This window comes from Monocercomonoides exilis, assembly GCF_001643675.1.
Source record: "Monocercomonoides exilis strain PA203 chromosome Unknown scaffold11-1913109, whole genome shotgun sequence".
Lineage (NCBI taxonomy): Eukaryota > Preaxostyla > Oxymonadida > Polymastigidae > Monocercomonoides > Monocercomonoides exilis.
The window spans coordinates 265,392-292,734 of NW_027150556.1; the positions used below are offsets into that span (position 1 = coordinate 265,392).

Genomic DNA, 27,343 nt, shown 5'->3' on the forward strand with positions numbered 1-27,343 from the left:
TGAAATTTAAAAATAAACTTATTTAATCCTTTTAAGACCACAAAAAAGATAACACACAAAAGTTAACAATTTTAATGACGGAGAAATAAGCGATTTATTAGAATATGTGAGAATAGCTAAACTTCTAACAGCATATCGCCTTGGATGTGAACGATATTTTTCGTGATTTTGAATCACTTCTAATAAATATTTTATAACACATTCAGTTGAAATAGAACTTGAACAACCGGCAAGACATGTTATCCCTTGAACAGCTTGCCGAATAACACTGATCGTAATTTAAACAAAATGAAAAACTATTAACAATTCTTTCTTTTGCTAACCGATAATCTAAAGGAGGATTTTCAATAATATTACAACAAAACGAAAATGCATCTATTCTTTTCTTTTCTAAATCCATTAATTTTAAAATATATATTCAGTTTAACTTAAAATCACTTGATAAAGATAAACACTCTCATTCACTTAGGGGGCATGATCACTTTGATAATTTTATTTCATGTCACGCACTTTATCATTGAGTAATAATGCTGCAGATATAGCAAAATTATCATGGAAAAATGATGGATTTTTGTATTTTGGAGCTATAATTGGACGAAATGAAACAGCTACAAAGCATACAGGATTAGGATTTCTTCCATTTAATCAAGGTTTGAAACGATTAATAATATATATTTAATTTCACATTCAAATCAATTGAAACAGATTATTTATCACTTGCAGTTTTTGAAGAAATATTTGCACATGGAATTGAAAATGCAATAAAAAATATTGAACCTTCTATTCCAATTGGCCTAACCATTCAAGGAATTTATTGCTTCATATCTGACAAACAAAAACTCGAGCAACATAAAGGAAATAAAGCATTTCAGGGAAATATCGCTCAAATGCTTATTTCTGCAATAACCACATTTCATAAATTAAGGAAATCCGCTCCACAATCAGATGGTTTCTTTATCTGGGCAGGTTCAACGTTTGAAAGGTTTGTAAATTATTCAGTATCATCGATTTATAGAGATATATTGCTTTTTAATGTTTTTTTCAGTTATTCAGGGATTCATGTCAAAATTGACACGGTGTGTGAATGTTTTTGAAAATTTTGAATAATAACGAAAATTAAAGGCAAAAGCAACCCCAATCACAATTCAACAAATTCCTGCTGGTTCTCAATATGTACCAATAATTACTGTATTTCCTTTAACGGTTCCATTTAACGGAAAAAATCCAACAGCAGGAAATATTTGCGAAGCTCTTGAGGTTGCAATTGATCAAGAACTGCCTCAAACGTTGTTGTTCCCCTTAGCACCAACACCACAATCATCCAGCAGTAAAATAAATAACGACAGTCCGATTTCTTCACTTACAGTTTGATAGTACTTAAAAAAAATAAATTTTCTATATTCATGAAACATGGAATATGATAATTATTTACAGACATCTCAGCAACCAGAGAGAGATGGAAAGAATTTAAGTCAACCATTACGCTTTCAATGCTTTGTTCCCCCAAGTTTGTAAATATGAACAATGAATACATATTATTGCTTCTTTCAACTGAAAAGTGAAATTATTTGTTTTCTTTATATTTAATTAACTGAATTTAAATTCAATTTCATTGCAATTATTATTCAATGGAAAACCTATCATTCTTATTATCTGTATTCCATATGTGTTATGCATCATTCCATGATTGCTTATATTGTTTCTAGTGTCTTATAACTCCGCAAAAAATTCGTCACAAGCAAAAGTTGCCACTTTCAGTATATTTGCTTCCACTATTTTAAACGGCAAACAACCAATTTCAGAAGCTAAAAAGGTATTGCTCTTTCTTAATTTTAATCAAAATTGAAATTTTTATTCTTGCTCTGAACTCAAATAAATGGACTTGTGATTAAATTGCTTTTCTTTTTTCATTTTTTACCCCGATGTATTGTTTTCAAATTCTACATTTACGATTTGAACAATGCATAGCTTCTTATTGACAATCTTGCTCACTCAATGGAACATCGTCTCAGTTTAATAACAGCATCACATTCGGGTTTGCTTATCTATGATTGATATTAGATGTAATTTTTTCTTTCATGAATTAACACTGAAATATCGATAATTCCAAAATTATTTATTTATTACTGATTTTTGTATATACCACATATTCAAACACATTATACTTAACATTTGCAGATGTGATGCCTAATGATTACTTGCTCGTCCCAACCAACATTTTTGAATCAAAATCTGTTAATTTCTTTCCACCTTTAACTGTTTCAATATTTCCTTCTCAGCACAATATTTCAGTTTGCCATATAAAAATCTCAAAAAACAAATGATTTTTATATCCTTTTTTTATCAATTATTATTTACCATCTTTTTTTTCCTTAAATAAATATGTTCGTTCATTGCCTATTTTCATTGCTTTGCAGGAAGCTTTGTCTCGATACACAGGTGAGTTTGGTGAGATGAAAGTTCATGCCTCTTCTTCAGGACCCACAATAGTAACGTCAGATCAACTCAAGCTGATTTCTTTTGAATCTGTCCCAGCTTTTTCTTCTGGAAAAATTGAATGCAACGAAAAAGCAGTCGAAAAAAAAGGAGAGAAAAAAGTGAATTCAAAACCTGTGACTATGTTGAACAAGTACGCAATGCCCCAACAAAACGAGGAAGACGATGAAGATGAAGACGAGGATGAAGATGAAGATGACGACGACGAAGAAGAAGAAGAGGAGGAAGAGAAGGAAGAAAAAGAAAAAAAGAAAGAAGATGAAGATGAAGATGAAGAGGGAGAAGATGATGATGATGAAAACGACGAAGATGAAGCAACATCCAAAAATAAGAATGAGGAATTAGAAGCATCAACAGTGAAGCAGCGACGTTCTGGAAAACAAAGCGAACCATCAAAAGGAGACACACAATCCTCAATAGCAAAAGAAAAGCCGAAAAAAAGTAAAATCGGAATAAGTTTGGATTTTTTATTGTTGAATTTTTTTGAATATCAATTTCCATCTATTTATTTCATGATAGTTATTGGATCGATTTGCGCTGCCATCTGCGTATTTGGAGTTTCGTTTTATTTCATACAAAAACAAAATTGAAAAAAAAATTTTTTTTTTAATTGTTAGCAAAAATTTTACAATATGCTACATTAACCTTTGTATATATTGCTATATTCTATTAATTAAAATACATGTAAAGAATAAATAGCAGTTTTTTTCTCCCAATTTTTTTATTTGTGATGTCCCAACCGATTCTTGGATTGAAAAGGGTGGAATTACCAGGGGATGCATCTGCTCCAAAGAACTTTTCAAGGGACTTTAAAGCATTTAAAGATTTTGAAGTACTGCCCTCAGTGAAACAAAAACGCAAAGAGATGGATGGTATGATTTTGGTATTACACAAATTTAACCATTAATGAATTGATATATCAGAGTACATGAGTCGTAAACCCATTGGATCAAGTGTGCTTTCATCATAATTTAAATTTTATATTTTATTTGTTGTCTTTTTGCAAAATATTTATTTGAAATTATTTATTTTTTTAATTACGACATTGCAGAATCCGGTTGGGATTTTACAACAACAGTTAGATCATCTGCATACGATAAAGCACGTTCTAGAGAATTGTCTCGGGTATTTATTATTTTTATAAGTTCAAAATTAATCGAAAATTGATTTTTGGAAAAATTTTCTTTTTATCAAAGCATCAACCTCTTGAAAGAGACATAGAAATTAATTTGCATTCGCCACAGCCATTGAAAAGAAACCCCCTTGTCTTTGATCCAAAGCCCAGCAAATTTGCAGTTCCTGGATCATATTCATCACTTGGACTTAGGGAAGATGACGAAGAGGTATACAATGTGATTAAGAGAAAATTTTCAATAACATCTAATCTATATTAATTTGTTTTGAAACATTTATAGAAAGAAGAAATATTCACTCGTTCATTGCGTCCTGTTTCCACAATGACAGGATTTCACACTTTGCGTTCATTTCGAAGCCAAAGCACAAACCCAACAGTAAGAGAAAGATCATTTGGGAAACAATTCAACCAAGACTCTATCACATCACGATCGCAAAACGATGCAATTATCCCGAGCCGAATGCCTCTTCCAACATTGGCAGCACAAGTTGCATCATCTGGCGATGTTTCTCTTTCCAAAGTGCCTTTCGTTGCCAGATTCAAAACTCACTGCACAGCCTCAGACGATCCGGTGCCTGATGTAGAGTGGAGCACATCGACTATGATAGACATGGAGGAGAGGAGAAGAATGGAAAAGGCGCTGAAAGAGAAAAGGATACGCTCAATGGAGAAAACGAAGAAGTATTTTGAAGGAGAGCGAGAAAGGATCGAAAAAGAAAGGGAAGAATGGAAGCAGCGCCAGGAAAGAATGAGAGGGCAAACAAATCGAACAGGTGCTCTGCGAATGGGATATTCGACACGAGGAGCAAGAGACATGAATTCTGGGAGCATTTCAGCGATGTCTGCATTCCCGCCTTCATCCACGAGGCGCAATGACAAATGGGGAGAAGAAGGATGGAATGACACAGGAACTGGGAAGCAGACAGGAGAATTTTACTTTTCTGGGCACGAAGGATGGGGAGAGAACGATGGCAGAAACGAAGCGCTTTTAGGAACGCCGCAAACAATTCAAAGGAAGCGCAGGCCGACGCTGATGGAGAGAGAGAAGCAGTTTATGGAAGAGCAGAGGAAGATGATGGAAAAGAAGAAAGGGAAGTCTGGGATTTCGCCAGCTTCATTGTCAACGACAGGGAATGATCTTCTTCCGATGTCGGTGACAAGCAGAGGAGGAAGCACGACGACAAGAAGAGAGCAGCAGAGGGAGATGGAGCAGCTGAAAGAGGAGCTGAAGCAGAGAGAGAAAGAATGGGAAGAGGAGATGAAGAAGAAGGATGTGGGGCTGATGGAGATGGAAGCAGAACGCAAAGCCATTTGGAAGGAGATGAGGGAAAGGGAGAGAAGGAGAAGAAGGAGAGAGGAGAAAGAACTGGCATATATGGAGGCATCTGGCATGATTGATGCTTCATTTGCCTCAACAAAGACTCGGCCGTGTGTTAAAGTCGAAAGATTTCACCCAGGAACTTACGTATGTCGAAGATGCAATAGTTTTTATTTTCTTGTGAATTCACAAACATTATTTCAAAAATTTTGATACTTCAAACATGATTAAATATTTGTTTTTTTAATGTAATGAAACATTTTAATCCTTTTTTCTCTTATTTTTTTTATCCATTTTCCTCTCCAAAATCACTCTCTATTTTTTCTATTTCAGGGTCCACTACCACTTCAGGAAGAGAAGGGATGGAGCTGCTGCATGGCCTCTTCGCCAGATGCGCCTGGCTGTGAGAAGGTTGTGAAGAGGAGCGACAAGTGGAGTCTGGAAGGAGTTTAAGGGATTTCTTCTGCTCTCACATCAAATATGTACTGTTTCTATCAATGATTGCTCTTATCCTTCATTTTTTTTATTGTTGTTTTTGACTTGTTTCTCTGTGCTTTTTATTAGTTTCTGAAAAGTTGATGCTTTTTCTATCAACTTTGAATGTTACAACATTTTTAGCTCGTCTTTATAATCCTTTCATTTGTTTGAAAAGCTTGAAATTCATTTCTTCACCATATTTTAGTTGATATAATATTTATGTTCACGGCATCTCACTTCACATTTCTTGTTCATCTCATTTCTGTCATCTTATTGTTATCTAATCCTGATAAATCATCTTTTCAACAATTCTACATACATTTAAAAAGTTCAATAGAACTCAGCGATACGTACCATTATTCATATGATAAGTCTTTACATTAGAAAAATTTTTATACAACAAAAAAATCAGAGCGAATTAATGTTAATTAAAGAGAAAAAAATGAAACAAGTTAATTATTAAAAAACAACAAAAATAGCAAATAAGAAAGAAATCTCTTATTGTCAAGTGCACTTTATTGTTCTTTGAACAATTTATCCTTTGCAAAATAGAAAAAAGAAGTATTTCAGAAAAATTTCGATTTCCAGTTGATACCCATTATTATGTCATCAAATGAACAGGAAAAAAATATCCAGAAAAAGAAAGAATGAAGAAAGAATCAAATCTGCTCTCGATGAAGCAAATATAGAATTACTTCAAGAGTTGTATGAAGCTACTGTTGCAGAGTTACATGAAGCTCAGCAAGAGAACCGAAACTTACGAAAAAAACAAGCATTTCTTGAATCTTTAAACAAAAATGACGATGAAAGACAAAACAACGGTATTAATATGTTTATTTATTTATAACTTTCGAAAAATTGTTAATATTATTTTCCTATTTTTTGAAAAATAAATTATTTAAATATTTCATTTTTCAATCATTTTTCATTTTCAGAAAAAGAACCTTATAAAAATGAAACTTCTAGCACGAATAAATCAAAAGAAGTGGACGATGATGAAAAATGTTTTAAAAGCTTTTTACAAATGAAAGATAAAAATGAACATGAAATGGAAAACGAAAGGAAAGAAAAGGAAAAGAATATTTTTTCGGAAGAAAATCATGAAGATCTGAATAAAATAAAGCGTGAACTCGAACGTTGCTTCGAAAGCATTCAAACTGATAACGAAAACATTGAAGAAACTTCAATGGAACAGGAAGACTTAAAACAGCGTTTATTGCTTCAGATTCAACTTTTAAAAGAAGCAGAAGAGCGCCTTTATGCGCAAGAAGTTGAGCTTGCAAAGAGACAGAGAAACGTTGAAATGGAACGGATGCAACTCATTCAAGACAATAAGAATATTCAAATTTCTTTGCGAGAGCCGAACGAAGAAAAAATACTCGCAGAGAAATCAAGTCAGGAACTGAAAGGATCAAATGCTGAATATATTATAAACAATGAGAAATTGATGGAATGCGATCAAATGAGAGAAGAAGAAATTCGGATCATAAAAGAGCAAAACAAAAATCTAATGGAAAATTATTTTAAACTTTCAGAGCAGAATAATGAGCTTCAAGCACAAAACATCAACTTGCAACAAGAAAATAAAGAATTGACAGAAACTATCTTCAGACTAAGAACGGATTTCGAAAATGCGAATAAAGAAAATGAAGAATTGAAGGAAGAGGCAATCGAATCCGAAGCAATGATTATGGAAGAGAATGCAATGAAGTGGCAACTTCACGAAGAGGAGCTCAACAAACAAATAGCAAAAGAGGAAGAAACAGTTGAACTGTTGAAGAAAGAGAAAGAAGAACTTGCACAAACAGTCGACGAGCTGAAAAGCAGCTTCGCTTCCAGAATGAATGAGGAACGAGAGCAGCTGAAAGAGCAATTCAACCAGCAGCTGCGAAGTATTTACATTGAGAAAGAAGGAGAGATCAGACGGAAGTATCAGTCGACCATTCTGAAGCTGATGGAAGGCGAGAGGCAGAGCAAAGAGCAGCTGACGTCTGTTCTGCTGCTGTCTTCGTCTTCGATGAACAAGATGAACAACGACGTGAACACCATCTTCAATTCTATCTTGTGCGGACTGAACGAAGTGTTGCATTCTGTCTGCGAAGGAGAAGAGGAAGAGGAAGAGAAAGAGGAAGTTGAAGAAAAAGACAATGAAGAGAAAGACATTGGTGAAGGAAACAAGATTGCTGAAAGAAGAACACATTTAACCTCAAACAGTGACAAGCAACAAAACAGACAAAATGAATCGTTTGCGATGCTTCGAAGTTGGAACAACGGAGACTTTGAGGCGCTTGATAGCAGCTTTGCCCACACGTCGCAGTCGCCTTTGTCCACACGGAGCATTCTGTCTGCTGATTCACTGCGTCTCTCAGACGACTGGACAACACACAGACACAATGCACAAAGTGCTTCTTCATCTGCATCAGCTTCTGCTTCTGCTTCAGCATCTGCTTCAGATTCATTGAACTCCACAGTGAGATCGCTTACTGGAAAGAAAAACGGCGAAAACGGTGCTTTGACAGATTTCGAGTCGACAATCTCGTCACTCACTTCGATGCTGCCAACATTTGAGGACTTTTCCAGAATTCGCCAGGGCGAAAAATCAGAGAAAGCGACTGATAATTCACTCATAACAAACAATGAAGAGAATTATTTGAATGGAAATACTGAAAACAATAACCAAAATCAGATGCAAGATTCCTTTAATGCCAAACAGGAAGAAGATGTTTTAGCTTCTTCAATGACTTCTTCTGGCTTTAATACCGACAATTACTCAAATACGATGGACATTCCAGAAACAGAAGAAGAAAAAAGTGAAGAATTGCAATCGGATTCCAAAGAAGATGCAATCAGTAAGGTTGACTCTCCCATCCAAGAATATGCGCCACAAGAGTATTCTGAGCAGCGCATTGAACCAAACACAAAGGAAGTGCTGCGTCTAATTTCTGATGCTCTAAATGAGCTTCGAAGAGCCAGCGACAATCTTTCTGCAAACAAGGAATTGAACGACCTTTCCAACAGGCAGCAGGACATTCTGAGCGAACTCACACCAACATGTGCCATCTTTGCTGATTTCAATGAAATATCCGATCTCTCTAAACCAACTTACGCTTCTACTTCTTCATCTTCCGCTTCTTCTTCTGCATCATCGTCTTCTTCACTTTCACCAGCCACCACACACCTTCATTCAGATCAAATGCCTTCCATTTCACAATCACTTGCATCCTCCGAAGACAACACAACTCGTTCTGCTTTGTCTGTCTTTTCTTTCATTCGCACCACTTCACAGTTCAACACGCCACAATCACAATCACATTTACATTCACATTCACATCTCCTTCCTTCACAAGCGCCTTCTTATTCACTTCGCCAGTCGCTTTCTGAGGTTGTCACGTCATTCAATCAGATTGCCCGTAGACTGAGAGAACGAGAAGAGTGCATCCACATGGCACACGAAGAGGCCGCAGGCAGAGAAAGAGCAGCATTTGAGGCGCATTCAAATGACAGGGAAGCAGAAGGCCAACAAAGAGAAGAGCAGAAAGAGAGAGATTTGATGAACAACGAAGAAGCAATCACTCGTTTGTGCATCGAAAAGGAGCGTTTGCTGCAGCTGCAAAGGAAATATCAGGATGAAAGCAGACATGTTGTTGAACTCCATTCACAACTTATCAGAAACATCAGAAAGTTGCATGATGAAAGCGAAACAGAACGAAACTTGATGGAACAATCAGAAGATGCAAAAGCACTTTACGAGAATGGTAATTGTTTGAGTGATGATTTGTCAACTGAAAACAAAGAAAAAGAAAAACCATCTGCCTCTGCCAGTTCTTCTGCTTCTTCTTCTTCTTCAGCTTCATCTTCTTCTGCTTCGTCATCATCACAGTCATCCTCTCCATTGAGCGATCTGGCGCTGTTGGATTCGATTATGACAGGACTCTCATTTATTGCAGAGCAGCAGCAGACACTCGATGCTGATTTGATGCAGATGAACGAACTGCTCGAGAGAAACACAGCTTCTTTGGAGGAGTATCAGCAGCGTGAAGCAGAAGGCCTTTCCTTCACTGCTAATTCATCAAGTCTTGGATCACTTGGAAGAGATAAACATAACTCACTCTCCGAACTTCGGAATCTTATTGGCTCTCTCCAAAGTCACTTTGCTGATTCCAAAGAGGCAATCTCTTCTTTGTCAGCAGCCGCACAGTCAGCCAGAGAAGAATTATCAGCACTCTTTAAATTAATGCCAATGCAGCTGAAGGCACTCGAAGAAAATGTAAACAAAATGCTGCAATTGAACAACGAAGAAAAAGAGAAAATGCAGAAGGAGATGCAACAGACACTGGAAGACTACAAGGCGCAGATGGAGAAGCTGAAAAAGGAGGCAGAAGAAGCAGAAGCAAGAAAGCAGCAAGCAGAAGAGGAACTGTCAAAAGGCAGAGAGGAAGCACTTACGATTATGGAGAAGGTGAAAGTGGAGTGGCGAAGACGGAAATACGAGTTGGAGATGAGGCAGAAAGAGGTAGATCTGATGCTCGGAGGCAGCTCAAACGCTTCACAGCCAATGGCTCCTCAATCTGTCAGATTTGTGCCTGTGCAGACAACAACGACCACAACATACACAGCTCCCCCACCACCTCCTCCTCAACCTCAGCCAGCCCCGTCGATCCATCTGACAATAGACACTCCGCAACAGTCCAACCAGCATTCACAAGTGAATGCTGTTCAGGATGCGACTCAGAGGTTTGTGGATGCACTGAACTCAGCAACTTCGCGTGTAATCAGCAATACATCTGCTGCCAACTCAAGTCACAGCCCATCTCCTGCCCCGTCGCCTGTGCAATCTCCATCTCAATCAAGTGAGAATTCTTCATCCAAACAAGAAAAGACAAGCACCATGTCAAAAGTCAAGCAAAAGCTATCAAATGCTGCAAGCCATGCATCTTCTGCAATGAACGACTTTACTGAAAGGACAGGGATGAGCGAGCGAGAAATGGCACAGCAAGTGATTGATAACACAAGATTGGGCAAAGTGAAAGGAGTGAACAAGTTTATGGAAGCAACCGACAGAGCAATGGCAAAGAGAGAACAATTGCATGGAAACACAGCAAATGCTCAGCAACAGCAGAGTGCATCGTTCCAGGAGATATCAGCAGAAGCGAGCACCACAAACGAGAATTACTTGAATCAGCACCGCTGGATGAGTGACAGCGCATCACAGGAAGGCAAAAGTCTGGAGGAGCTTATTGGAGAAGAAGGAGACTCGATTGTGGATGAGATGGAGCGTGAAAGAGAGAGGGAGAGAGAAAGAGAAAGGGAATGGTACCGAAAGAGAGACGAAATGAGGGAAGAGGAAAGAAAGCAGGAGAGGATACAGACAAAGGAAAGGGAAGAGAAATGGCGCCTGGAAAGATTGGAAGCCGAAGAGAAGCTTTTGAATCTGACGAATGAGATGAAAGAGACGAGAAGGACAATCGATGACTTGACTGAGGACAAGCAGCGTTTGACTAGACAGCTGGCACAAGCAGAGGCAGATCTGGCAGACATGAGGAGAAGAGAGGACGAGCGAACAAAGCAGCGGAACAGAGAAAGAGAAGAGGCAGAGAAGCGCATTCAGGAGGAGCGAGAGGGAAGAGAAAGAGAAAGGCAAAGATTTGAACAAGAGAGACAGGAGGAGAAAGAAGCGATTGAAAGGAGATGGCAAGAAAAGGAAGAGTTGAGGAAACAAGAGAGTTTAGAGGAGGAAAAACGACTTCAACAGCTGCTTGCCACTGAAAAAGAAGGAAGATTGATTGAAAGAAAAGAGGCAGAAGAGAGAGAAAATGAGAGAAAGAGAAAGATGATGGAGTCTGAAGAAATCCAACGAAAAGAACGAGAAGAGTTTATTGAAGAAAAGAAGAACGAGTTGGCAAAGAAAGACGCAGAAATAGAAGCTGTGACCAGTCAGTTGCTGCAGCTTAGCTCAAAACACTCTGAACTGCTTCAGTTTATTGAAAAGGAGAAAATTGAACAGCAAAAGAAAGAGGATCAGGCAGCTAAGTCGATTCATCAGAGAGATTTCATTCTGGATGTGCTGACAGAAATGATGCAAAGCAAACAGAAAAGTGATTCTGCATCAGAACAAAGCAAAGCATCAGCTGAAAATGAAGGTGAAAGGAGCAAATGTGCGCTTTCACTCTCTCAACGCATTGGAGGAGCATTGAATGTTCTCAACTCGATCTATTCAAAAATATCACCGCCAGAAGAAGAGAAAGATTCTGAACAGAAAAACACATCTGATTCAGCTTCGGCAGAAGAGCAATTGGTTGACGATTCAATCAAACAGAAACTGCCAAGGATAATCAGCGGGGTGACACTACTGAAAGAGGAGGAAGAAAAACGAATGGCCGAAAGGATGGAAGAAAAGATGCGAAATGAAGTTGCGCAAACTCAAATGGGGATGCAATTTTCTGACGTTGCAGCGACAAATGAACGAATGTTTGAGCTTCTTGCTAATCTGAACGCAGAGAAAACAAAGTATGTTCAAAGGTTGATAGGATTTAAGGAAATATTCGGAAGATCTGAAAGCAATAAAGAAAGTGAAGTTGCTCAACCTGAAGTAAAAATTACCCATCTGTTAGGGTCTTTGAACTTAGAAGCTGAAAGGGAAAATGATGAAAAATGTTCAAATGTCCAAGAGAACAAAGAAATAGATGAAGTGAATGAAAAAGATTCATCATTCAAGCTCGAAGAAGGAGAAGAAGAGAAAGAGCAGCAATCAACAAATTCGATAAATGAACCCACAAAAGAATCAGAAGTTATAAATTCAACATCTTGTGACACAAAAGACTCATCTGAAATACAATCATTGTCTGCATCTTCTTCTTCTTCGTCTGCTTCTTTGTCTTCTACACACACTGAACCACTTTCACTTTCACCTCATTCACTTTCATCGGAATCATCAACTTCTGCTTCTTCTGCTTCTGCTTCTGCTTCTGCTTCTTCTTCTTCTTCTTCTTCTTCTTCATTGAACGAAGAACCTGAAAGTGAATGTTCCGACAAACTGAGGAATGCGCCTTATTCATTTGATTCATTTGGCAATCTGTTGGAATCTCTGACCCATTCAATAGACGCGCTTCAGCAGGAGTGTGTGATTGCAATGGAAGAGTGCCAGAAAGAGAAGTCAGAGAAACTTCTTGTTATCAACGAACTGGAGGAAGCAAAGAACAACAATGGTGAACTGATGAAAAAGCTGAAGGAGAAGGAAGAGGGAATCAATGAACTTGATGGAGAATTACAAAAGGGAAGGGAGAAGATAAACGAACTGAACTTGTCAATCGAAGAAAATGAAAGAGCACGGAATGAAGTGGAGATGGGATTTGAAGAAGAAAGAGGAAGAAGCCTTGAGACATTATGCGAACTGAAAAGTCGAGTGAGGCAATTGGAAGAAGAGCTCGTTAATTACAAGAACGAAGTGAGTGAAGAAATTTCGCAAATAAAAGAGGAGGAAAAGAAGGAAGCAGAAAAACTTTTGGAAGTGATCGACAAGAAAGAAGAAGAGAGAATTCAACAGAATTTAGCGATTGATGCATTGGAGGAGAAATTAGACAAAACAAGAAAGGAGTTGGAAAAAGCGATGGAAGAAGGATGCAGGTTGGAGAATGTGGTTAGCATGTTCAGTGAAGAACGAAGGCTAATCATCGAACGAGAAAAATGTCTGAATGACGAGCATGAGGCAGTGAAATTGGACTTGGATGATGTCAAGCAGAAGAATGAGAAGCTTTCAGAGGAACTGGCAAAAAGCAAAGAGACGCGAGAAGAATTGGAAAAGACGTTGAAAGAGAAAGAGGAGTCGTTCCGTTCATCGATGAAAGAAGTTGAGGTTTGGGTGGACAAAGTGGAGGAAATGGAAGAAGAATGTGTTGCTTTGGGAGAAGAATGGAGTCGAATGAAAGAAGATGCATTGACAACGAAAGCTGCTGCACAGGAAGCGAAAGAAGTAAGAGAAATACAATTTGAAGAGTTGGAACAGAAACTGCAAAAATTGACAGAGTGCTATTCACAAACAGCTGATGAACTTGAAGAAAAAAGGAATTTGATTGAAGTGTGCTTTGCTATTTATCGATGTTATTTCATTTATCAAAAAACATAATTTTTTGTTTTTATTTGTTCCACATTATTTCTTTTATTGGTGTTTGATATAAACAGAATCAAGAAGAGACAATACAGCAATTGCAGGACGAACTGGAAGCAGCAAATTCTTTGAATAATGATTTGCAGGTGCAGCTCCAACATGCCGAGCGAAAGAAAGCAGCAAGAAAGATATTTTTCAAAAAATGAAAGAATTATTTGAACAAGAATAACAGAATTTTCATTGGTATAGCCCGTTTTGAAGTCAGAATCTTTGACTATATTTCAAAGATGCTTGATGAGAGCTAGAAAGTTTCATCATCAGAACAAAAGTCGAAGATAAGAATTCTGAAATTATGGACTTCTGCTTGAGCTTTATTCCATAAGGAAGGAAGCACTTTTTTTAAACATGCATTTCTAATAAATGGTGCATCCTTTACAAAAAGTTTGAAGCTGTGCAACTTACAAACCAAGTTTTTTCGATTTTTTATTCAACAATATTATCAACAGTCAACTTTCACATTGATAAATAATTTTTGTAGATAAAATTTCGGTTGTGCATTTTTTTATTTTTTCAATTGATTAATCACACAATTATGTTTTTGCATTTTTTTTTACTGAAAGTCTTTTCTCCTCTTTTCAGAAAATAAATTTTCTTTCTCAATTTTTTCTTCAAATAAAGTCATTTTCATTTTAAAGAGTAAGTTGTGATAAAAAACGAAAATATAATCAAAGAAATAAACAAAAAAGATGATCAGTTAATAATATAGAAGTCAGTTGATGAATAATTTGATATTTTATTGTCGCATTGAGTAATTATTTCCGAATATTCACATGATTTGTTGTTGATTGTTCCAAATTTATAAAAAAATTTAATTCCACGAGAGCTGTTTCTTTTTTTAATTGAATATTTAAATTTTTTTATTTCGAATCATTCTTGTCAGATTTTGATAAATGAAAAAACAATATTTTGAATAATGGGGTTATCAAAACAATAAACAATTAATTTGCAAGGGATTAAGACAAAAGCGAGTTAATTTTTGTGAATGGATTCATCATCCGAAGCTCCAATTCAATATGAACATTCATTAAGAGAAAAGATATCGAGCCTATCCGACAATTTGCTTTCTTTTTCTGAGTTTGAAAACGAAGTCAATGAAATTGTTGGCATGCTTCAACATGATGAGAATGAAAACAATCATATTGAAGAAGATTTCGTAGAAATTTCATCTCGTGCATTCAAGGTTTTGACACAAGATAAACAAATTTGTCTTTTGAATTTGTTTGCCATGTACGTAAATAAAGGTAACAAAGAACAAGATTTTTATTTTCAGATGATTTACACATATAATTTTTGTATATATTTAGAACAATTTGAACAGCGAAAACAAGATTTTGAGTTGATAGTACCCGAGATATATGAAATTTTGCGTTCTTTATTGGAAGCAGGTATGACTTTCTTCCTTTTTAAAATTATTTGCGCTAAACTTCCATTTAGAGAGTTTTGGAGACATTGCGTTCGTGTTAAGATATTTAGCTAAGCTTATTGAAGCTTATCCATCTTATTATTCTCAGATTTATGTTGAACGATATTTAAACATATTTAATCAAATACATGAGAAATTAGATAGCGCTGCAAGCAGTGAAACTCAAGATATTGAAAATAAACTTCCATCTTCAACAATAAAAGAAGATATCTTAACTCAAATCCAGATATGCGTTAATATTTTGGTAAAGCAGGAAAATGTCAAACACTTTTTTGAAGAAGAAGACATTCCCATTCGACTCAAACAATTTGCTGAAAAAAGATTAAATGCTCACGATGCTGAAAACAAACAAGAACATTCTGAAAATTTTGAACAAAACAACAAGGAGAACGAGGATTTGTCATCCAACAATGAAGAGCAAAACAACAGTGATGAATCAAAAGAAATGCAGATTTCGAGCGAAGTGACTGAAATTGACAGCGCATCTGAACAGAATGCAAACGGAGCTGATGAGTCTGAAGTTAAGAACACAGAAGAGGAGGAAAAGATTCATACTGATTCTTCTTCGAAAGAAGATGAAGATGAAAAGAATGAAAATAACAATGAAACGGCACAACCTAAAGAGCAGGGTTCTCCTTCTGCCTTAACTGAAGAAGAAACTGGGTTGCAAGAAAACAAGAAAGAGATGGATGAGAAAGAAGCGAAGGAGGAAGAGAAAAGTGAAAAAGAGACATCTGAGCAACAAAAAGAAGATGCAACAGAAAATGCTTCTGAGGAAAACAATACAAAACAAGCAGAACACGAAGCAAAGGAAGGAAGCGAAAATGTTGAAGAAGAAAAAGTTAGCGAGGAAAATGATGAATCGAAGGGGAATGAGAAAGAAGAAGAAAAGAAAGACGACGAAGTTAAAAACGAAAGCAAAGCAGAAGAAGAAATCGAAGAGAAGGAAGAGAAGGAAGAGGAAAAGGAAGAAAAGAAGGAAGAAGACGAAAGAAAAGATGACAAACAGAAAGAAGAGACAAGAGAAGAAGTGGTAGAAGAAGAAGATGAAAACAAAAAAGAAGAAGATTTGGTGGATGAAACTGAACATTCAGATGAGACAAACAGTGAAACAGATAAACAGAAGGAAGCAGATGCAATTTCTGAGAAGGAAGAAAAAGAAGAGAAAGAAGAGAAAGAAGAGAAGGAAGAGAAGGAAGAAAAAGAAGAAAAGGAAGAAGCCGAAGAAGAAAAAGAAAAGGCAGAAAGTGAAATGAATCTGAATGATGATGAAAAAGACACCAAAGAGGATGAGAATGAACCAGAATTGGGATTTGTGAATTTCGGAGATGAAGAAGCAGCAGAAGAAGAGAAGGAAGAGAAGGAAGAGAAAGAAGAGAAAGAAGAGAAAGAAGAAAAGGAGAAAGGAGAAAAAGAAGACGAAGAGGGAAATGAAGAAGGAAAAGAAGAAAAAGAAGAAAAAGATGGCACAGAGAATGAAGCAAAAGAAGAGGCATCAGATGTTTCTGACCAATGTCTGTTGAACAGTCCAATTGAAGCACAAGAGCTTGGCTTTGTGTCATTCGGAGCAGACGACATTTCTGAAGAGATAAGAGAGACAGAACAAACAAGCGAGGGAGAAGAAGAGGGAAAAGAAGGAAAGGAAGACGAGGAAAGCGGTGAAGGGCTGAAGAGACTGGGTTTCTTGAACTTTGGGGCAGATTATGTGGAGGAAGAGATCGAAGAATGCTGCGAAGAGGAAGCAACAAGCAGAGAAGGCGAGAAAAGTGAAGACGAACTAGAAAAACTGGGGTTTGTCACTATGAGGCGCCCAAAAGCAGCAGGAGAAGAAGGAGAAAGTGAAGAAGAAGATGATGATGAGTGTGATGAAGATGAGGAAGGAAAAAGAAGGTTGGATGGATGTGACGAGCAGAATGACAGCAAGCTGATGAAAATGATCGGATTTGTTTCTGTGCGGACGCCTGGAAAGAAAGGGAAGAGCGACAGACAAGAAGGATTGATGGGGAGCAGTGCAAAGAGGGAAGGGGAAGATGAAGAAGAAGAAGAAGAGGAGGAGGAGGAGGCAGATGATGATGATAGCAAAAGAGGATCTAACAAGTTTAGAGGAGCAGCTGAGAAAGTTATGATGATGACACCGTTTCGTCTGATGTTGGATAGAATCCGGTCATCACCTCCTTCATCAGCATCATCCTTTTCCTCTTCATCATCATCACCTTATTCTTCTTCTTCTCCCTCCTCTTCCTCCTCCTCTGCCTATGCCAACACAATGTCTGCTATTCAGTATTCTCCAACAGACTCTCCACTGAAAGAGCAGAGAAGAGCAGACCAATCCAGCGACGAGAAAAGCTGTCTGTTTGACAGCGATTTAGAGACTGAGCGGAAAGGAAAGAGACTTCTGCTGTCTGATCTTTCCAGTTCCCCTGTGAAGTCTCCTTCTTCTTTTGCTTCTTCTTCTTCTTCTCGCTCGCCATCGCTGATGAGTGTCATCAGAAACCTTACTCTTCAAATAAAAGCACTCCCAAAATACACAAAATCTCCTTTTCTCTCTTCGTTTATTACTTCTCCTCATCCAATATCTGCTTCTTCTGCTTCTTCTGCTTCTTCTGCTTCTTCTGCTTCTTCTGATTATTCACTTTCTGCCACCACATCATCATCTTTTTCATCATCCTCTTCCTCTTCTTCCTCTTCCTCTTCATATGTTTGCTCTCCACCATTTCTGATTCTCTATTCGAACTTTCAGATTTTGCATGAGCTGTTTTCTAATCCAAATGCTCGTTTGTTTTCGTCTGTTGCTTCTGCAAACAATTCTCCATTGAAATCATCTCCTTCTGCTTCAACATCCTCTTCCTCCTCTTCTTCTTTCTCTTCTTCTTCTTCTTCTTCTTCTCTTTCTACTTCTTCGAGTCTTTTGGCAGTAATTCGCTGTATCAACTCAATTCTCAGGAGGAAAGAAGGAAGAAATGCAGTCACAAACTGGAAGTTCCACTCGCAGAAGCTGAAGAAGCAGCAGCCGAAAGGAAAGAAAAAGAAAGGTGGAGACGAAGAAAACAGAGAAGCAGCATTGGCTGAGGCAGAAGAGGTGATAAACAATGCGAAGTTGTGCATGCTGTCGTTGATGGACCAGAACAGACTGAAGGAGAATGCTTCAGTTGATTCAAAGACATCTGTTTCTGTTGTGCATCCCTCTCCTCTCCTTCAGTTTTCCGTTTTTCCTCTTCAAATGCTGCTTTCTTTGCTTTCTGCCTTCTTTGCTGCTCTGAAGAGATTTGACTGGGCAAAAGACGAGCACATCTGTGTGGATGTGAGCAGCGTGTGTTCAGAGAAGATGGATGGAAATGGCTCAAATAGCTCTGTTTTGATGAGTCCAGCAGCATTCTTCGACATTCTGCAGTATCTTCTGATGGTGCTGGTGTCTCTGTCTCTTCTGCGCTCTGTCAAACAGGGCATTTTGTTAGTAGGGAAGGAAGAGGAAAAGAAAGAGAAGGAGAAGGAGAAAGAGAAAGAGGATGGTAAAGATAGAGATGAAGATGCAAATGCAAATAATATGAAGGAAGGATACAAAGACACAGAGAAAGGAAAATCATGCATAACTTATGTGATATGTGGAATGATAGAAGCAATTCTTAATCTTTCATTGAGCATCGAAAGGGCAGAAAAGACAGAGAAAAAAGAATCATCCACTTCTTGTTTGATTCAATCAGAAAGATTGGAAACAAAACCAACTGCAACAAATGGCAGACATCAGTCCAATTATCGTTCTGCTCCTCTGTTTAGCTCAAATTCTGCTTCTGCATCTTCTTCTTCTTCCTCTTCTTCTTCTCCTCCTCCTTCTCTTCCAATGCCAAATAAAGTGTCTTTGTCTGTTTTGTCTTCTCTTATTGAGCTTCTCTTCCGCCTCTCTGCCAATCTGCTCTTCCTTCCTGCTGCTGCTGAAAGCTTCATATCTGTCTCTTCGTCATCATCATCATCATCATCTTCTTCTTCTTCTTCTTCTTCATATTTCATCAGTCTCTGTGCACGTGCCATCAAAGAAGAGCACGACAGAATGGTCAGCTTCGAAAAAGCAGAGAAAAAGCTGAATTCTTCTTCTGACTCACTTCTCAATACAACAACAACAACACCGTCATCATCGTCATCATCATCATCCTTCAATTCTTCTCCATCTTCTCGTTCTTCTCCAACAAAGTCATCATCATCATCTTCTTCTTCTTCTTCTTCCATCTCTCATTTAGAATCTGTTGTGATGCACTGTCTTTCCCTCATCTCTCTCTATCCTCCTTCGCTCTCTGCATTTTTGTCAGCTGGCATCGTCTCCTTCTCCATCGGCATCACAAAAAGAGCAGCAAGAATACTTCTAAAGGAAGACACACTGAAAGAGAAAGAGAAAGAGAAAGAGATGAACTCTTCTTTCGCATCTCCTTCAAAACAGATACAGCTATCATCGTCTTCTTCTTCTTCTTCCTCTTCCTCTTCTTCAGCATCTCCTGCTCTTTCACTCCTTTGCCATTCTTCTCTTCTCTTCCGCTCTTTTGCCCAGCACAGCACATCCCTCTCTTTCCTCAGCCAGCTCCCAATCTTCGCTTTCGAGCAATCCCCCTCGCCTTCTCTTTCCTCTTCTCCGTCTCGTTCTCTACCTCGTTCGAATGTGCCTTTTGGAATTCTTTCGCTTCTTGCCTCACACAACTGCATCTCTTCCTTTGAGAACTACGCGTTTGTCGCCTACGTGTACTTGGATTACTGCGCAAAATATAGATCATTCGATCATGACTCTCGGCTTTTTTACAATGCCTTAGAGAATATTTCTACTGAAAATTGCACTGAAGGAGACGTCATAAATAAATGGGTTAATAGGCTTAAAAATTCAATGGAACCGTTTGATAGGTAAAATTTATAAAAGTAATGATTGTTTAAATTTTCTTGCAGATCACAAAAATATTCTGTTCGTTTATCCTTTTTTTTTTTTTCTTTTCATCGTATTTATTTTAATACTTTTGTTGATTTATTAATAATAAAAATAATTTATTTGACTGAATGTTTAAGCGAATAATTGGAATTGTTTAGATTGGGTTTGTCGATCTGTTTGTAACAAAACCAAACAACTCAATAGACAAAATGAAAGTTCTTATTGTTGATACCTTTTCCGCAAAAGCAATGGATGAGCTCAAGGCAGCTGGAATTGAGGTTATTTATGATACAAAAATGAAGGGAGACCTTTTGACAGAAGGACTGAAAGCAAACAAACCAGAGGTCCTTGTTGTGAGAAGCACAAAGGTGCAAGTTCCTCAGCTTGATGCTGGTGCTCCTGAACTTAAGATGGTCGTGCGTGCTGGTTCGGGATATGATACCATTGACACAGCTGCTGCAAAGGAAAGAAATGTTGCTGTTTGCAATACCCCAGGAATGAACGCAACAGCAGTTGCAGAATTGGTTTTCGGCTTTATCCTTACATCAGATCGATACCTTCACGAAAATATTCAACTCTTCCGCGAAGGAAAGTGGGCAAAAGGAAAATATGCCAAATGCCACGGAATTAAAGGAAGCACACTCGGTCTGATTGGCTTTGGAAACATTGGAAAGCTTGTTTGCGATCGCGCTCGTGCGTTTGAGATGAACATCATTGCATATGATCCGTTCATCCCCGCAGCCACCATGGAGGCGGCTGGTGCAAAAGTTACAACTGACATTTATGAAATTGCAGCAAATTGCGATTTCATTACTATCCATGTTCCAGGAGGAGAAAAAACAAAAGGCATGGTTAATGATGCATTCCTCTCAAAGATGCGCCCAGGTTCAGTTATCATCAACACTTCTCGTGCAACAATTATTGATGAGCCAGCTTTGATCAAACATGTGACAGAACGTGGAATTCGCGCTTGTGTTGATGTCATGTCAAATGAGCCAGCTGAAAAAGAAGGAGAATTTAAGCACCCATTTGGTGAAGTTCCAGGAATTCTTGTTTCTCATCACATCGGTGCATCTACAGTTCAAGCAGAATCTGCAATTGGAGAAGAAGCTCTGCGTGTTGTTCTTTCATTTGCCCAGAAAGGCGAAATTCTTCACAGAGTTAATTAAAAGTTAATATTTTAATTAATTCGAAGTCTTATAAAGTCATGTTTAACAATTTGGCTGTTGATATTTCTTATTTTTTTTTCTTTATTGTTGGTGGTTTGTAAAATTGCGAGTGTATTTTTATTTTATAATAATTCCTGTTGATTTTTGAGCGAATCTTTCGTTTTCTTTTAAACATTAAGCTTAATTATTACAAATTTTTATTTATTTGAATTTTAACCAAAACGTGAAATTGGTTCTTGTTGGGTTTTTCTTTAACAAATGTATATAATTTAAAATATAACGAATTGTTTCGTTTCAAATTGTAATTTAAATCAAAAAATGAAATTGTGAAAAGAATATTTGTGAAAGAAAAGAGAAATTTGTGTATTTTTCGTTTTTTCAAATAATAAGAGGTTATTTCATGGTACAAGCAATAACAAATAAGAATATTACCCATGGAAAGTGACTTGAATTTGATATTAGTTTTTGTGCAGCATTATTATAACTTTTTGAATTCCAAACCACACAAATATATCAATTGGGAGCATTGTAAAAAGGTAGTGGCCATTTAGACGAACCTTTTCCATATATTCTGCATCCCTTGGCTCCATTCGCCTCTAAAATAATGAAAAATTAAGGATATAACAATAAATAAATAAATGGCAAACATAAGGATATGTAAATCCAAAAAATGGCCTGGCAAGCACTAGCTTCTCTAGCACAAGCCATACAAGAAGTTCAACAAAAACGCGTAAAAATCCTCGAAGTTTGGTCTTGTGAAACGTGATATAACTCGTTAACGATGAAACAGCAGCAACAATTAATATGTGCAGAATGAAAATAAAAAGTCGCATAATTTGCGATCTTTGCTCCTATGAATTTTGCATTATTTTTGTTGTGAAACAAACGTCAACAAATTATTCATAAAATCGTTCATAAAAAATTGATAAATCATTTTTTGGTATAAAATACACACAATTTTCTTCACATATTCGTCTTTTTCCTTTTGAGTGAGTGACATATAATTTTATCTGAAACGTTGCAGTTTAAAAACTTTAAAAATATATTTCAAAATTAAACACACGTGAAAGGAATGTATTCAAAATAATAATGGGATCATTTCAAAAACCAATTTTATTGCACTCATAAAGCAATTTTATTCTTGCAAAAACTATTTTATCATTTTTGGATTTGTTTCATGCTAAATAAAAATCTTTTCCATAATGTAATTTTTAGACTATTTATCTTTTGTTTTGCAATGGCTATTGATAGACGTGATGAACCTTTATTATACAATTCAATGAAAAAATCTATACAGCAAAAATATCACGAAGCTGAAGCCTTGCGCGAGCGTATTGATGAAGAAATTGATCAACTTTCAATTGATGCAACGAGCGAGGATATTTTGGAGCTAAGAAATACAATAACTTCAAATTTGGCTGAACTAGCATACATGTGTTCTTCCCTTGATGATTTAGTTTTATCCGAGGAAATATCCTCTCAGCAACGATGGAAAATGTTTTTTATTATTTTTCTTTTGTCCGACTTAAATTTTTTAAATGTGGATTTTAAAGAAAAGTTTCTGAACTTAGACGTGTTCGTGATGAGCAAAAAGAGCAATTCCAACTTAATTGGCAAAAATTGCAAGCACAAGAAGAACGAAGACAATGGCAAAAACTGGTTGGGAATGAAGAGATGGTTTGGATTTTTTCGCAAAATATGAATTTTATTACAAGTTATTTAATCTGTATTTTAAGTCCGACATGACTGCTCCTCGTTCTCGAGCTCAAGAAAGGAAAAAGCTTAAGCAAATGGATAAGCATGTTTGATAAGTATTTATTAATAAACTCTAAAGATAATTTTTTTGGTAATAGATGGATGAAATACTTGACGAAGCGACGAGAACTCTTCTTGGGGTTCAGGAGGATACAACGAGAATGAATGTATGTCTTTATGTTTTTCATTATTTCAATATATGAATTTCTTGATAGACAATAAATGAAAAAATAGAAGTGTTTTTTGAAAAACTTGGAGTGTCAAAAGGATTGTTAAATTCAATAAAAACAGCAGTACATTCTGATAAATGGATATTTCGGATAGGAGCAGTATTAATTTTCTTATTTTTTATTTTAATTTTGTGGATTCGTCACAAAAGAAGAAATCAGTGAATGAAATTAGCAAGATGTGATATTTTTGATTAGAAGATGTAAAGAAAAAGAAAGATAGAAAAAAAAAAGAAAGTATGCAATTCCTGTTGGAATCTAATCAACAAAAATTAAAAGCAAAATGAAACAAATGAACACAACATTTCAAACAACTTTGAAAAAGAAATGAAAGTCAATATCATCTAATGCATGCATAAAACATAAAAAAAGAACTGTATATAACCAATGATTATGAAATGAAGTAGTGAGTTTTATAGAAATAAATATTGCGATAAAAGAACTAAGTTGAGTTAGATGTGGATAAAACATTCATATTGAATTGTATGAATGAATTTATAGCCCAACAAAACACTAAAAAATTCAAATAATTTGAAAATGATAACAGTAAAGACATAATTTTTTTGATTGACAATTAAAGTTAAGAAATACTTCCTTTGTTTACTTCCGTGGTGGGGGAGCTCTTTGGAAGGCAGCATCATCTGATTCAGAATCCTCTAAATCTAAGTCATCATCACTGCTCCAAAGACTGCTATCATCATCGTCGTCGAAGTCATCATCATCATCATCTTCTTCTTCTTCTTCTTCCTCTTCTTCCTCTTCTTCTTCGTCGTCATCTCCCGTTTCATCCGATTCTGAGGAATCGCTATCGCTTTCATCATCTTCATCATCATCATCTTTCCCTTTGCCCTTCTTCTTGCCCTTCCCTTTTTGCTTCTCATTTTTCTTCTTCTTTTTCTTTTTCTTCACATCAACTGCTGATCCAATGTTGTTCGATATGCCATTTTCCTCCACTGCCAATCTTATGAAAATGAAGATAAGATCCAACAGAATAATCAGCAGCACTCCAGCAACCACAAACACCCGCAGTGTCTGTGCTTGAAACAGCAAGAAAATAAACAGCGTTGATGCGCGGTATACCCACGTGAGCACATCAGTGATAATAAACACCACACGAGGCAGATGGCGGAAGAACCGGAAGTAGTGTGTCTGCCCACGCGCAGACGAAAATAGAACGTCTGTGTAGAATGCTGCCCCTAAAGGTGCCATTGTGAGTGCGTTCAACACACACTTCAGATAGTCTGATCCGTGCGGCTTCTGCAGCACCAGAAAATACGCAAACCAGAAGAAGAGAGAGCCAGCCACAAACATCACCATTGTCACAATGTTGATGGCTGCCATGAATGCCACGCGGAACAAGAAGACAGCCATCGAAACGAGGCTGTACACAAACACACGGATGTTCCAGAACATCGACGACTCCACTTTCTCCACGAGATCTTCGGTGCTGTAGAATAGACAGAAAGAAATGATGATGTTATCAAAATTTGTGTGCAAAAAAGTTTTTAAAAAAATAAGGTGTAAAAATAATAATAAAAAGATAATGCAGACTCTTCTTCATTGACTTCGCTGATGAACCCAGACAGCGCCCAGCAGAGTCCAAAAACAGAGCCCAAGAATGAGATGATGACGATGAATGATTCTGTTGTCTGCTCCACAAGAAGAATGTATCCCTGCAGCACCACCTCAGGTATGGACTCGGTTATCGTCCGAAGTATCCCAAGCGTGTCAAATAGCTCCATGTGAACAATATCTTCGTCTGTTTCTGGCTCTTCCAGCTTATCCCAATTTCCTTTCAAAGAAAAGAAAGGCAATAAAAGAATGTTGAAATAGCGAAGCATGAAGGAAAGAAGAGCAAATTTTATTTGTTCAATGGGAGTAGCAATTGGAGGATTCAAGTTTATTTATCAAAAAAAATTTTGTTAAAAATATCATAAAAGAAACAAAATGAATTCGCAAAAATTTTCAAAAAATCAATTAGATAAGTACAAGGGCTATCTGAAACACACCTCTTGTCCGAAATAGAAGCTGCAGAGAGTCAGCAATCTGACCGAGCAGAACGAGATACAGAAATGATACCCAACGTCGTTTGTTCTTCTTCTTCGAGGAGGCAGCAAAATGGTATACGAAACAGACAACCAAAGAGAGCATGATGAAGATTGCCATCAGAAGTGCCCACAGAGGCTGGTCATCGTCGATGTACTCTTTCACTGACAGAAGATCCTATCAGTGGATGATGTGAGGTGTTAGACAACAGAGAAGAAAATAGTTAAAGAATGAGGAATATGCAAAATAAAATTAGATGAATAGTCAAATTAAAAAGAAAAGGTTAAAAAGAAGATAATGATTCTCAAATTTTTAACCTTTTCGATTAAACACAAATTTATTTTTTAAAAAAGAAAGCATTCAATAAATATCCACAATTCATAACAAATACAGATAATTTTTCCACAAAAACATACAAAAACGTTATCCACCAGTTCCATTCCGAGCTGAAAGAGAAGAAAAGCAGCCCCTGTCAGACAAAAGCCGTGCCGCACAGTAAACTTAAGCGGCGACAGCATCCCGACTGATTCGTGCTTCAAAGGGATGATGTTGCGCTGTGAATATCCGTTCTTTCCAATTTGAGATTCCCAAGCGCATGTGACAAACGCCTCAATTGAGTTGATTGAAGTGTCTGCAAAATGCATTTAATTTGAATGAAGGTGTTTTAAAAAAAGATGTCAAAACGCAGTGAACGTGAAATAAAATAATCATATCAGCAATAGAATTCACAGGCACGCACATAAAATAGCATAAAAATTAGTGAAATTTAACCCATCAAAAATAAACAAAAGGAAATATTGAGCAGCATGCCTTTGCAATGGAGTGTCTGAAGTGTCGTATTTGAAAGGAGGCACTGACAAAACGTCTCAGCAGCATTTTTTGAAATGTTGTTGTCAGACACGTCCAACTCGTTAAGCTTTCGGTTCGTCTTCAAAGAAGCTCCAAGTGCCATGAATGTCAAATCATCAATGTAAGTTCCTGGAATTGATTAAGTGTGAAATAAAATGCACAGAAATTGATATATTCGTTATTACAAAAATTATAAAAAATGTTAATTTACACATATTTGAAAATGAAGCAATTTGGTTCTTAAAACCCCAAATTTTAGCAATCAAAAAAAGTATATGCAATAAAAAAAGTTTTTTCAGAATTTATTCAAAAATAACAAAAAATAAAATAAAATGTTTCGCAAATTCCTAACCTGCTAAGTTGAGTTTAATGATTTCAGAGTATGGCAGTTGGTTGAATAGTGGATTAAGACCAGTGTATCCCAGAACATTACGGGAAACATCCAAATGAGCCAAAGAGGTCGAGAATCTCAGCACTCGAACAAGACAAGCAAAGCCTGTTGGCGTCACTTTGACGTTCGATAAAAACAATTCACGTAAAGCAGATTGTGGTAGAACTTGCGAAAGAGCAAGAACTCCGTAATTTCCAAGGGGATTATTCGATAAATTTAGTGATGAAAGAATCACTCTACGATCAACAAGAAGTCTCGAAAGAATCTAAAAATATTTTTAAAATTATAAATAAAGAAATAAAAATTATTGTTTGAGTTCAATGTCTATTTCAAACTTTACAACCAGGAGTCGAATCGTACTGTACTTTCGGCTTATGAGTTGTAAAAATTCCAAGATTATTTGAACTTAAATCGAGTGATCTGAGTTGCCTGTGCCCTGATTTAAGAATAAGTACAATGAGTGCAACGATAGTTTCGTCGTCCATTCTTTTTCAATTTTTCAAAGTTAGTATTAGAAAAAAATTAAAAAAGATGAGCAAACTCGCATTCTGGCATTTGAAGAACTTGAAGGTTGCAAGATGGAGAAAATATAGGACCCATCTCTTGTACTGAGTCAAGTCCAACTGAAACTTTACTGATATGAAGTTGAGCAGTTGTACGACTTGCTCCAAAAGCATGACATAATTGTTGCATGATTTTGGGGTTCATTGGCAATTTAAGTCCAGTTGCATCCAAGGAATATCTCACTGAAATAATATCCTTGCTTGTTGTTAAAGTGTGTTCCAGCAAATCTAATGCCGATGGATGCAAAATGGCTTTATATTAATAAAGTCGTTTCATGGAAAATTTATAAATATTTCAAATGTAAGTTTCCAATTACAAATACAAATAAAAAATCCAAAACAAACTTAATGTTCCTTTGTTTGAAATCATCAGATAGAACGAAAAAAGATTTAATAAAGATAGATCTCATGCATACTTAATTAATTT

General features: G+C 36.7%; 7 protein-coding genes across 7 annotated transcripts; 5 read left to right on the forward strand and 2 right to left on the reverse strand.

Moving 5' to 3' along the window:
- Positions 1 to 494: 494 nt before the first annotated feature.
- MONOS_7519 (uncharacterized protein) lies at positions 495 to 5,402 on the forward strand (the record flags this gene model as incomplete). Its single annotated transcript, XM_067877851.1, has 16 exons — positions 495 to 650; positions 706 to 982; positions 1,046 to 1,076; positions 1,123 to 1,365; positions 1,435 to 1,507; positions 1,707 to 1,813; positions 1,969 to 2,035; positions 2,179 to 2,291; positions 2,418 to 2,952; positions 3,016 to 3,058; positions 3,256 to 3,368; positions 3,420 to 3,449; positions 3,548 to 3,621; positions 3,693 to 3,839; positions 3,912 to 5,096; positions 5,283 to 5,402. The coding sequence occupies exons 1-16, from the start codon at positions 500 to 502 to the stop codon at positions 5,400 to 5,402; spliced, it is 3,309 nt and encodes a 1,102-aa protein (XP_067731476.1). The 5' UTR covers positions 495 to 499.
- Positions 5,403 to 6,046: 644 nt separating this feature from the next.
- On the forward strand, positions 6,047 to 14,202 carry MONOS_7520 (uncharacterized protein). The gene is made up of 3 exons (XM_067877853.1): positions 6,047 to 6,247; positions 6,362 to 13,500; positions 13,605 to 14,202. The coding sequence occupies exons 2-3, from the start codon at positions 6,451 to 6,453 to the stop codon at positions 13,734 to 13,736; spliced, it is 7,182 nt and encodes a 2,393-aa protein (XP_067731477.1). The 5' UTR covers positions 6,047 to 6,247; positions 6,362 to 6,450; the 3' UTR covers positions 13,737 to 14,202.
- A 347-nt stretch (positions 14,203 to 14,549) lies between these two features.
- Positions 14,550 to 19,963, forward strand: MONOS_7521 (uncharacterized protein). Its single transcript, XM_067877854.1, has 3 exons — positions 14,550 to 14,831; positions 14,895 to 14,975; positions 15,025 to 19,963. Exons 1-3 carry the CDS (start codon positions 14,573 to 14,575, stop codon positions 19,896 to 19,898), a joined length of 5,214 nt encoding a protein of 1,737 aa, XP_067731478.1. The 5' UTR covers positions 14,550 to 14,572; the 3' UTR covers positions 19,899 to 19,963.
- A 134-nt stretch (positions 19,964 to 20,097) lies between these two features.
- On the forward strand, positions 20,098 to 21,307 carry MONOS_7522 (phosphoglycerate dehydrogenase). Its single transcript, XM_067877855.1, has one exon. The coding sequence runs from the start codon at positions 20,126 to 20,128 to the stop codon at positions 21,083 to 21,085; it is 960 nt and encodes a 319-aa protein (XP_067731479.1). The 5' UTR covers positions 20,098 to 20,125; the 3' UTR covers positions 21,086 to 21,307.
- Positions 21,280 to 22,173, reverse strand: MONOS_7523 (uncharacterized protein). The gene is made up of 4 exons (XM_067877856.1): positions 22,149 to 22,173; positions 22,041 to 22,095; positions 21,733 to 21,936; positions 21,280 to 21,681 (listed from the first exon to the last, which is right to left on the reverse strand). The coding sequence occupies exons 2-4, from the start codon at positions 22,083 to 22,085 to the stop codon at positions 21,544 to 21,546; spliced, it is 387 nt and encodes a 128-aa protein (XP_067731480.1). The 5' UTR covers positions 22,086 to 22,095; positions 22,149 to 22,173; the 3' UTR covers positions 21,280 to 21,543.
- Positions 22,174 to 22,322: 149 nt separating this feature from the next.
- Positions 22,323 to 23,164, forward strand: MONOS_7524 (uncharacterized protein; the record flags this gene model as incomplete). Its single annotated transcript, XM_067877857.1, has 5 exons — positions 22,323 to 22,582; positions 22,639 to 22,762; positions 22,822 to 22,887; positions 22,939 to 23,007; positions 23,132 to 23,164. The coding sequence occupies 5 exons, from the start codon at positions 22,323 to 22,325 to the stop codon at positions 23,162 to 23,164; spliced, it is 552 nt and encodes a 183-aa protein (XP_067731481.1).
- Positions 23,165 to 23,241: 77 nt separating this feature from the next.
- Positions 23,242 to 27,286, reverse strand: MONOS_7525 (putative NACHT, LRR and PYD domains-containing protein 2; the record flags this gene model as incomplete). Its single annotated transcript, XM_067877858.1, has 9 exons — positions 23,242 to 24,514; positions 24,619 to 24,859; positions 25,077 to 25,290; positions 25,530 to 25,744; positions 25,924 to 26,091; positions 26,315 to 26,618; positions 26,689 to 26,839; positions 26,895 to 27,168; positions 27,262 to 27,286. 9 exons carry the CDS (start codon positions 27,284 to 27,286, stop codon positions 23,668 to 23,670), a joined length of 2,439 nt encoding a protein of 812 aa, XP_067731482.1. The 3' UTR covers positions 23,242 to 23,667.
- Between the last annotated feature and the right edge of the window lie 57 nt (positions 27,287 to 27,343).